This window comes from Anguilla anguilla, chromosome 12 (genome assembly GCF_013347855.1).
Source record: "Anguilla anguilla isolate fAngAng1 chromosome 12, fAngAng1.pri, whole genome shotgun sequence".
In the NCBI taxonomy this organism is placed as follows: Eukaryota; Metazoa; Chordata; class Actinopteri; order Anguilliformes; family Anguillidae; genus Anguilla; species Anguilla anguilla.
This window is the reverse complement of record NC_049212.1, coordinates 22357311-22369647: the sequence shown is the minus strand read 5'-3', so window position 1 is coordinate 22369647 and position 12337 is coordinate 22357311. Positions and strand designations below refer to the sequence as shown.

General features: G+C 39.1%; 1 protein-coding gene across 1 annotated transcript; it reads left to right on the top strand.

Annotated features, from left to right (window-relative positions):
- Positions 1–650: 650 nt before the first annotated feature.
- rab38a (RAB38a, member RAS oncogene family) lies at positions 651–11847 on the top strand. Its single transcript, XM_035384232.1, has 3 exons — positions 651–1013; positions 3707–3987; positions 9471–11847. The coding sequence occupies exons 1-3, from the start codon at positions 815–817 to the stop codon at positions 9621–9623; spliced, it is 633 nt and encodes a 210-aa protein (XP_035240123.1). The 5' UTR covers positions 651–814; the 3' UTR covers positions 9624–11847.
- The last annotated feature ends 490 nt before the right edge of the window (positions 11848–12337 follow it).

Below are 12337 nucleotides of genomic sequence, written 5' to 3'. Positions count from 1 at the left end.
AACGTGTCCACCATATTCTTCCATGTCAAGCACATGCAGTAGTACATCCAAGAGCCTTGACTGACGGGGGGCCTTCAAAAAATATTAAAACAGATGACTTAATCAGTTATTGAAATGTATATTAATAAAATAGATTTTATTTACAATGTATGGATAAAACAAATCGTTTTTTTTTTTTTTAAGGGGAGGGTTTAATGTGAGATCTTTACACAAGGCCCAAAATCCCTGGCGGCACACCTGAACACGTACAATAATAATGTTCAATTTAATTCTATAAATGGGAAGCTTTTTCGGTGGGAGATTTGTGGATTGGATCGGTGGCAGATTACAGCCATTATTGACACTAATCCAAATAATGTGGATCGTGAAAGGCCAATTATTTGGAGAGGTTTGCTCTTGACTTTAAGCATATAAGTTTTATTTCTGCAGTAGGCCTACAATGATGGACCCAGGTATGGAGAGTATCATATTGAATGTTCGCCTTTTATTTCAATACCTTGAAGTCCTCGTGATGACGCAACGGCGAACGCTTCTCGCCAACCGGACCAAAAGTTGTGAAAATATTTATTTACACAAGACTACACAGTGATGTATAAAATTATAGGAAACATTTCGAAACATGTAAACTCTCGTTGGCTACCACTTGCTGATTTCTCATACTCGCAAGTGGGTTGCGAGTCACAAGTTTGAACAGCGCCTTACCATTCCCTTGACCCGAATGTTCGGGGCGTTCCTTCTTGATTTTAAAGAGCTCCGCGTCCTATCCACGCCACTCCATCACTAAGGATTACACGGGGCATGATCAACAACCGCCATGCAGAACAACCAAAAAGAACATCTCTACAAAGTCTTAGTAATTGGTGACTTGGGAGTGGGTAAAACAAGCATCATCAAACGTTATGTTCACCAAAACTTCTCTCCGAATTACAGAGCGACAATCGGAGTGGACTTCGCTTTGAAAGTTTTGAACTGGGATACAGAAACTATCCGGCTTCAGTTGTGGGACATAGCAGGTAGGACGAAGTCCGTAGAGTTATCCAGAACACATAGTGAACTTAAAGTGGTTATTTCATTTTGACAGACTTCCCTCTCTGTCTCCTTATGGAATAAGGTGGCTTGTCCCTGTCTCATCGGCTGTTCGCCGATGTGGCAACACTGTATTTATTCTGTGAATACCTTAGAAAGTGTGTTTATTTACCTTGTTGTCGTCTGTAAGAATTTAAAGACATTCGTGCAAGAGCGTCCTCTCATTCTTTTTTATTTTTCGCGAAATTGCATGTATATTTCCAAGTTTCTGCTGTAAAATGTAGGCTTATACAACACTGTTACGCAAGCGTAGAGCGACAGGTAGGCTTCGCTTCTATGAAATGACAGATTTACAGTCTCGTCCGACTTCATAGCTAGGTACTCTTCATTTTCGAAATTCATTTGAAGAACGTTTTGAGATTAATTTATTCCGTAAATCTTTATTTTATCCCTCTGTCCACAGATCACATACTTCTTCTATTCGAAAATAGGAAATATCTTGTGGGAAGAAATGATATAGTCCCATTTCAATCATTACTGAACTGAACTTGTTAGGACCATAGGAGTATAAACAGAAAATCCTAGTTATCGACAGTGTAGGCTACAGTAATACTCCGTTCCATATCTACTGAGTTTGTGATACGTGGGAATGGGGCGCATGGTTTAAATAGACCTCATATTTCAGTGTCATTATTAGGCTCCTTACTGTCAGTCTGTCGACTAAGACACAGGTTTTAAAAGTAGGACGGCAGATGTTATCTAAACGTTTTAGTGACCGAATTGAATTGCTGCCTTTTTATTTGGAGAGCAATAGAAGGGGTGCATAGTTAAAACGCAGACAGAATGTCATTATAAATAGTCTCACGTGAGAAATTTAGGCCAGCTCCAAGCAGCCGCAGCGTAATCTACCACTCCAGGCCCGGCTCCCCGCCCTGTGTTGCTGTATGTATAAGTCATGTGTCTCTGCCTCATGTGAGCGAGATTTCAAGCCAATAACAGAATAGTCTTTGTAAATAAAAAGTAAAGTTTCCGTTTGAAGAAGTGGTTTGCCTGTTTAAAAAAAAAGAAAAAAGACCTGATACTTGCCTGTAATTTTCTGTCTTTACATATTTGTTTAGAGGTGCTTAAAGGCTTGGAATCTTACTGCAGGATTTCAACACCTATCTCTTCTGGTCAAAGGTTGAGTTTTAACCACTGCTCACAGTCCCTTGGTTGGTTGGTACAGTACAACATGACTGACTTAAGACTCCTTTCCTCTTTAGATTTTATGTAAGACATTTGGCTGATGTAGTCTAGTGAAGGTAGAATTGGATTGTTGAGCACGATGTTGCAGGATTTTATATCTGAAATAAGCAATTCAGCTTTAGTGCAGTGCTTCAAGTACAGTATCCTTGAGTGATCCATTTAACATAAATTACTTTGGTGAATTTTATGTTTCTGTTCTGCTGTAAGGTTTTGTACATGCTCTTTCTTACAGGGTAACAGATAATGTTATTTACTTGACATCAGCGTTTAACTTTAAGAAAGATATAGAATGTATGTGTACTCCAGGCAGAAAATGTCCATGAGTATGTGTGGCCACCTTGAGTAACCCTTTAACATGTCAAACTCCAAATATGGACACATGTAATGCCCCACCCCCAAAAAACCATGGGTGGTGTGCAGGTGTTTTAATGCCCAACTTAATTGCTCTTATCCAATTAAGCATATGGTTATCTCATGTCAAGAATTTGAACATTATGCCAGGTGTGGATGCTTATTGTATTTACAGCAATATCTGTCCACTGAGAGCATTGTAAGACAATGATTTGTAGTCAGAACGTTTATTTTTGCTTTTTGTAATAATATTTTTAGGTCTGGGTTCTGTGTTCAGAAAGGAGACATTGATGGTAAATGAATTGCACTTGGACATTCCACACATGCTTATCCTTCCATGTAACAAGACATTCTTCTCATGCGTGCAAATCTTACTCCTTCGCCTAATCGGCCAGATATGACTGTCAGAGAGTGAAATCAGACATCAGTCACACAGAATCTTGCCACAATACATCATGAGGCTAGTGATATTCATTTAGCTGTTTTCAGTTATTAAAACCATTCAATTGAAAGAAATTCATATTTGATTGTGTGTGTCTGTTTATGTAGGGGATTGTAGTGACAGTTGTTCTAAATGTGAAAATAAGACTGGGGATGATGTGCTGACAACCACTTTATTGTTCTCGTATTTATTTTGGAGGCTCTTTTTTGTTCCAGCCATGTTTCTCAGCACAAACCCTATGGTGAGCACAGACCATGGAATACATTAGAAGCCAGACTCAAAAAGATTATGAACCAGCGCATGACTCTCCTGTGCTCATCTAATAATCCGCTATGGGATCATGGGATCTATGGAATGTAGAGGTTGTCCACTTTGGCCTAAAGCTGGAATTTCCAAACCTTGTCCTGGAAGTCTAGATCAGGATTTCCCAAGTGCTAGACCAAGATTTCCTGAGAATAACTGTGTAGTTGCTGTAACCTTTGAAACTTTTCTATGGAACGTTTACTTAACTGTAATGCTGTGTTCATGTCCTAATATAAAGATGAGCAACAGATCACAGAAACCACGGTTTCCCAATATTTACCTAATATGATGATAACTGAAAAATGTGTATTTCTGTTGTTGCTTTTTCTATTGGTGAAGGTCAGGAGCGATTTGGGAACATGACCCGGGTCTATTACAGGGAGGCTATGGGAGCCTTCATCGTCTTTGATGTCACCAGGCCATCCACGTTTGAAGCGGTCACAAAATGGAAGGAAGACTTGGACTCCAAATTGACTCTTTCAAATGGCAAGAACATCGCCGCAGTATTGTTGGCCAACAAATGTGACCAGGGCAGAGATGTTTTGACGAACAACGGCATCAAAATGGACCAGTTCTGCAAGGAGAATGGATTTGTGGGCTGGTTCGAGACCTCTGCCAAGGTAATCCTTGATTGTGTCCTCACTCTTGCGTTCACACGGATTCAGATCAACATTAACAGGACAGACAGGAAGGTTCATGCACTTATATGATAATTCTCTTTGTGCTTCTCTCTGTTATTGCATAACAGTCAATTTCCATCACCCTTGTGACTTATATAGAGAAATATTCTACTTTGATGTGAAGTTGCATCCTAGTCACGGCTGCTATAAAAGGCCATTTGGGCATTTGATAAAGGGCACGAACGTGTGATGCAAGCAGATGACTTAGAGGTTTCACTACTCAAGACAGCTTCAGGGAAGTTCTGCAGCAGACACTATTGTGTACGAAAGATATATTATGAAAAATATGCTGCAGCAGGCTCCATTTGAAACAAGGGACTATTGTTCAGAGGGCATGTGGGTTTGGAGCTAAGAATGCATTGAAGGCATTGCTTATTTAACCTTAGTCACAATTCTTTACCAGGATTGTCACACTGGCTATGTATGTATGTTTTGAATCCACCCAAATACTTAACATGGGCCTTCATTTTTAATACCTTAATATATTGCTAGATCAAATTAATAACATATTCTGTTGTGTATTTTTATATGTACATTGTAATAACTATTCATAATACCTGTTAGAAAAGCCATGAGAGATTTTGGTTAATTCTAAGCACATTGGTTATAGGATTTAATGTATTAGTGAATTTGTTTAAACCATAAATATATATGTATTTGAGCAACATGGTAGTATTTGAGCAACATGTTAAAAAGATTGTGAGAATGTTGCTGGAGAGATGGTAGTGTGTACAGACAATCAGTTTCTCTCTGATCATGTACTTCACATAATTTATTATACAACATATTGGCACATCAGGGCAGGCTGTATTACAATTGTTTTTCCTATATATTTTCATTTAATTTTGGCACTCTTAACCAGGCTGGGTTCCCTTCATCTGTTACAAATTTACATAGTTCAATTTTGAAAAGACTGGATCCAGATTGGGTCCAGGCCCTAATGTTCTGATTTGCAAAGTGTGTATGCTTTTTTTGGAAAAAATTAATTAATTAATTTTCTTTTCCAATCATGTAAACCAAAACTAATGTTTGCATAATGTTCAATTACATCAAGGATGCAAATGCCAGCATTTTCTTATATTTCATTTGATTCTATGGAAACTGCATTCTATATTTGGGTATTACCAGGTGCATTAGTTTTACATTTGAATAATCAAATGCAAATAATTATTTATTTTTCACCCAATTTGGAATACCCAGTGGCTTTCATAAGCACATCAGTGCAGTCTCCACCATCAGTTTGGGAAAACATGTGATGTCAGCCACAACTTCTTTACACTGCAATCCATTGTTGAGCTCTTGCAGCCATAGTACACTTCATATAAAACCTGTGACAGCGGACTGGCTCAGGATGAGTCATCCTGTGGATTGAAGCCCTCCCTCCCTGGATGAAACGAGGGCAAATTTATACACAGTCCTGCTGGGCTGCTGGCCACAGTCAGACCTCTGGAATGTAGTCTGGATTGGATATCAGACCATCCAATCACTGGAACTGTGCCTTTGCAGGATGAGCCAACCAGCACATTAACCAGCTCCAAGAGCACATTAGCTCGAAAATATCATCCATCCTGTGTAATTAAAATGTTTTACACATTTTCTCCCTTTTCTCATTAATTACAGCAATAATTATTTGGATCTTGGGAGAAGATCATGATTTCTTACAAGACAGAATATGATGCATAATGTTCAGTGAATTAATCACGCAGTTCTGTCACCTTACATAGCAGCAAGACAGTGAAGAATTACGAAAGGATTACCACTTCATTTCTTAGTCACTCATTATTATGATATTACCTTCACTATTTTTTCTCTTTGGCTAAATAATGAGCTTGTGTGGCACGTCCCAGTTTTGATATCTTGCCATTTTATTCCTTATTGCAGTTTAATTTCCCTTATCTATAACGCTAAAGAAGTCAAGTTGAAGGGCTAGGGATGTTCACGAGAGGAGGTTAAAAAAATGAATAGCCCTTCATGCACGATAATTTGTTGGTATGCCATAAATGATGGATTGTATGATGTTACTACGCAGTAACTATATGAATCATAAATCTAAACTAAATTTAAAAGATTACTGTGTATGACTTCTAAAATTTGTGAAATGACCCCTAGTGATACCAAATTTAATGTACAACAAGGACACATTGAAACATATTTTTCATTTAAATAGATACACTTCCTCCACCTGGAATGCATTCAACATCCCAATTTTTTTGTGAAGTCGTTGCTGGAATTATGTATTATGTGCATAAAAATGAAGGTACTTAAACTCTATAAAAGCATTAACTCATTGTTTGGAAAGATAAGAATGTATGGTAGATAGAGCCAAAACATTGCAGTTCCTACAAAACTTAATGTGCACCTTGGCTGCATTTAAAATCAACCATAACCTCATCTTCGAATAATTAATGAAGTCATGACTGACATCATTTTGTGGGGCATTGTGCGGCGAATGCATGTGATATATACCACTTTCCCGAAAAGCAATTTGGACATTTCTTGCATTGGTAGGAGTTTTGCATACAAATGAAAGCAAATATATATATATTTTTTAGTTCTCTAAGCTAAATTTGTCACAACATTCTAATAGAACTGTAGCCACTGTATATTTAGCAGCTTTAGCTACAGTATTCACAGCTTGTGTGACATTTTTAGGTTATAAATTTAAGTAATATGACACTATTACTATGGATTTAATGGCCGAATGCGCATTATCCCCTCTTTCGCAGTTAATTAATATATTTAACTCTGGTGTAGGGCCTCTTTGTCCCTTTTGGGCACCAATGATAGGAAATGTTGTGTGTAGCATGTACATATTCTAAGCAAAGTTTGTAGTTTTGGATTACAAAAATAACTCATTCCTACTGTATATGTTCTATATTGAGAGTATAAACATGAGAGTATAAACTGGACAGACGAGCGCTCTACTTCAGTGTCTAAGTGAGTTGTGTAGTGAGTAGATTTTTTTTGTCCTGAAATAAAAGCATGTGTATTCATCAATTCATTAATTATCATACAGCACATAATGCCCATATTGCTCTGTATATTCAGTTTTATTATCTATTTCATCAAGAAAATCAAGGCACTCATCTGCATAAATGCCTTTATTAATCTAGCTTATCCTTTTAGGACATAAAACTCTGGGGCTTCCAAGTAATTTGTGGGATTTCTAAATCCTTAATATTTCCAAGTAAATTGTCAATGTCACTGTTTTCAAAAAATGTATTTTAAAATGATTTCCAGCGGTTGAGTTGGCGAAGGCACTTGCCTTTAGAGCATGCTCAGCCTGTGCATTGAAGGAGTGGATCTGTAGTGCATTGTGTCCTGTAATGTGGAGCCTGGCTTGCAGACTAATGCAAATGCTTCAGCTGCAGTGCTTCTTGCATGGGTATGGGACCCACAGAGGTGGCTCAAAAGCTACAACTGGCAATACCCCAAACCTGGGAGAAGCAAGGGAAATTTGTCAGATCAAAATTGCTACATGCTTTGTTGTGCTGTGTGTTAGATAGAGGTTAAATACTTGAGCAGTTTTGGGATGTGATCGAGGTGAATTGTAGTCTAAATCTTCTTTTTAGACTCTAAGAAGTTGTGTGCTACGTTAGCAGACAGCTGAGTGAAGCTCTCTGCAGGTGATCTCTGACTTATTTAGTTCATGAAAATGGATTTTCAGGGATGTGTGGAATTTCACAGATGAGTTTAAGATGAGCTTTGTGGTCACTTAACAGGCAGGTCAGATGGGGGTCACTGGAGTGAGGGTATGTAACAATTACCTTGTTCTTAAATAGGATTCCCCACAGATATATCACCTCATACCTGCCCCACATAAGCATGCATAACACATTAAAATACACGCTACATAAAGAAACCTATACCCCCATTCACAGATTCTGAAAGACCTACCATACTGTTGGAACAAATTTTTTTATATTGTGAATAGAAGAGAGGAGTTGCATGAGTTTCCTTTCCATGTGTGGGTACTTCACATCTTCAAATGACTAGCATTTAGGTGTGTCTTTCACCATTCAAGCTTTATTCCAGCTGTCACTGTTATACCTCTGAGGCAGGAGGGGTTGTAATAGTGAGCTCTGTCTCAGTATACGTCAGGGACATATATGGTGATTACTTTATGCTGGATATTCATTTTATTTGCACATATTATAATTATTATAATTATGATTACTGTACTATAATATAATTATTGTAATTTCAATTTACTTATGAAGAATATGAAGCTACATTAAGGGCAATGTGCTATTAAGGGAAAGGACCACTAGATCAGATAAGTTTCAATTTTATTATCATCTGTGCCTTTTTCTTTATTTATGATTCTTATGACTTAAGGTCTAATGATTTTATTCACCGCTTGATATTCCTCCTGCTCTCGTATGGTTTGTTAAGGTCCCGAGACTGAATAGGAAGCTAAAATAAGCTGCCTCCATAATCTCAGAAGAGATATTGAGAGACATGATTGCAGGCGGAAATCTGCGCAAGTCTTTCTCCCATTTCCTGTAAGAGACTCTGATAAGAGCCTCATGCATATTCAGCCTCTGATTAATTCCGCTACTCACTCACGGCCAGAAAAGTTGCTGCGGAGGCATTGCTGGCCAAATTCACAAAGAATCTCATTAAAGTCGAGCCTCTCCATTTATCATTAATGAGGAGACAGCACACAGAGCACTCTTAACCCCCAACATTGAAGACAGAATTTTTTTTTTTTTTTTTACACGTAGTGAATATTGATTGCCCTTTGTAGAGGCAGATGGAGGAGAAGCCTTTCACTAGTGAAGTCATGTTGCCAAAAAAAAGGTCACGCCTTTTAAATACAGAATTAGCTAAGTGGGAACAATCAATACTTCCTGAATGTACTGCATTTTTACACTCAGCTTTGGCATGCATTGTTTTTAAGCACTACCAAAAGAGCACTCCAACAAATGTCTGGTTTCTTAGCAACCGGGATCTACCATCTGTGTAGTGCTATTGCTGTTGGTGCGATGGTGAATCTCCTGGGGAGCAGGCGCCCACCAACACCGAGCAGGGTGTTCGTGGGCCTGTGAGCGAGGAAGATGTGCGCTCACCTGCCAAGCCAGCTCTGCCAGCGGGCGTGGGTGGAGAGCTCCCCCTCTGACAGCATTCATCACATTAACACTGTCCTTCCAGGGCTCCTTCAAAGCTGTTTGTTTGTGAGACCGTTGCCAAGGGGCATGCCATTTTGATGGACTCCCTGCCATCAGCTGTCTCTGAAAGCAAAACACTGTTGCTTGCAAACGTATGATTTTTGCACAAGTAATCAACTTCCTTTATTATACGTTTTAGATGTCAGCTGTTAACAAGTTCAAAGCATGGCTATCGTCACTTAAATTCAACCGTCGTTCTTTCTCTCTGTCCACTACCCCACCCCTCTTCCCCTCCGACACCCTGCCCCACAGGAGAACATCAACATTGATGAAGCGGCCAATTGCTTGGTGAAGCATGTTATCACCAATGAGAATGACATCCTCCAGTCGGAAGTACCCGACACGATTTCACCAGAGCTCAACTCAACAAGAAACGGAACCTGCTCCGCCTGCTTTAGATCATAGATTTCTCTGGCAAAACCAAGGCAAGGGGCAAGGAGGTGTGCTGTGTGTGATTCAGGTGCCTGAGAACAAGGCATGAGCTACACCCACTTCTGTCTGATACCTTCACATTACAATCAGTGGTCAACAAGCAGAACTGAATGACAAAGCACACAAATACATGTTTGAGTGTGTGTGTGTGTGTGTGTGTGTGTGTGTGTGGGGGGGGGGGGGGTGTCCTCCTGAGACCCGGCAGTTCATTTTTGTCCCCTACTGCAAAGCAATGCTTGCACACATTGTTTTATACTCCACCTTTTCCCTCTTATCCATCATTAACGCTACATCCATAATGTTCCCAAACAGCAGACTTAAAATGATGTTGCAGGAACCTCTAACTGGTTTCTCCTGTGCGGTTGTCATTTCGCTAACTGTCCATTGCTGGTGCTTCAACTATAAGCTGCAGTCGCCACAACTTCACCTGGATTTTTGAAGCAAGGTTAACCAGGTGTTTTGTTCCTGCATAATAGGCCTATATACACACACAGAGGTTTGATACTTTCCCACTTGATATGGTTTTATGCTTAGATTACTTTATATGACACTACTGAACAGTTACCTATAATGTGTGAATGTGAAAAATGTAAATTAATTGTAAATTGACTGACCGTATATTTATCACTTGTGATGCAAGCACATATAGGAAACTAAAGAAGAACTAAAAAATGAGGCTTAGACCATTTTTTATCTGCTTTAATGAAAATGAAAACAAAAACAAGTGTGTTCTCTGTGGCTACTTTTATTCATTCATTTAAAAAGTGCAATGCTTTTCTTGTGGGCAGCTCAAGAATTTTGAATACTAAACTTAAAAAAACATTGTTAAATCTTTTGTACTAGATGAAGCACCCCAGAAAAGACCATTTTAGAAAGCAAAGGTTGAACAATTACGTGTCCTTGCTCATTTACAACTGACAGTTAGCTGCTGTCTCTAATTTATTTTTGTACTTATTTTTGTTGTCTAAGGTCATCTTTAAGTGACATGCCAGTTTATGGCTTGTCGCTTTGTTATGCAGCTCCGTGATGTCTCCGTATCCATGGATACTGACTAATGAATTCGCCAGTGTCTAGTGAGCGCTTGTGTATTCAGAAACCTCTGGGAGTTGTCAACGTTCTCCCGTACTGAGGTAAACTGTGTGGAGAAATCACTTGGTGGGGTTATGCCTGGAGCGCAGATCAAACATACGCCATATTCCTTAATCGAGACGGTAACAGTATGCTTGTGTTTTTGACGCTCACCTCAACCAAGCACCAGTCATATTTCATATCATCCTGAGGGACTGGGCCTCTGCAAGTGCGTACTGTATGTCTGTGTGTATTAGATTGTATCATATCCATTAATATTTCATAGTCTGAGATTCATTTTCTGAGAAATTTACTGTATATGCAGAGTGGAAAAGATCCCTTGGTGGTGCATTGTTAACGGATAAATTGCGCAGAGCAAGAAAGCGTAGGCCCTATATAATTAGTAGTGGTGCCTTTCAGATGGGAGCTTTGCCACATGGTTAATGATGCGAGTTCTCTTGTCGCCTGCAGCTCAGTGCAGAGGTATTTGTCCAGTCTGTGAGAAGAACAGCAGGCCCAGCTCTGACAGAACCCAGTTTAGGAAGCTGTGATTCTAGCTGAGATCTCCAGGCTGTTGACCCAGAATGGTAATCACTTCTGAATCTCTTGCCACACTGGTTTTTCAAATCATCTATGACTCAGTCTTTCAAGTGTCTCAGTTGACACTTCCTTGTACAAATGCCTTTTTGCAGCTAAACCCAATTGCATCATAAACATTTGATGCTGCATGCATGCTTATGGATGAAGTCAATGATCCTTTGTTTGGTGTAATATTATACATAACTATGCTTCTTTTTTTAAGACACATTTTTAGCCCCTTGTTGTGACAATTTGTCATTTGAATATAGTCGAAATGAAATTTTGAGTGATTATGTTAAGATGTGGTTATTACACTGGATTCCTCACTGTTTCAATGTATCCTGTTGCTTGACACCAGTACCAGTATCACATACAATCTCATCAGAAAGCTGTACCAGCCTTTTAATTTATCCAAGAAATGTTCTGCATAATTTTCATGTGTTCCAGCTGTTGTTGTGTCATGAATTAATAACATGTACATATATATAGCCAATATGTAATTTCCAGTTTATTTACAGAGAGGGCACAATAAACAGAATCTTGCTAGTTATTTTGCTGTTATTGCTTTTTGTCTTTCCCTCACTGTCTCAGAGTAGAGAGTAATTTCACCTTGTTATTTCATTTTGTTTCTGTGCCTGGAGAATATTTTGCAGCGATTCAAGATTCAAACTGCTGAATGCACTTTAGAATTCCTCTGCGGGTATGTCCTTCTCGACAGAAGATGTGTCAAAGTACTTATTTTGCCTTGAGTTTCTTTACATGCTTGATTGCCTTTATCTCCACTGAGTGAGGTATACTGATCGGAAGATGGTTGGATCCTTCTAGAATCCTTAATAAGTTATCGTATGTCACCTGTATGTAGTCATGCAGGAGACACCCTTGTCCTGTGTGGCTTAAACAGGGCCTTATTCATATTGAATACTGAAACAGTGTGCCTAAAGGCAGGCAGGGAGAGTTTCCAGAGAGGGCATTTTTGTCTGGTAGTTCTGTTCAGTTGACCGGCCCCATTCCATTAGCCTGCACATGACTGCAAACCGCTC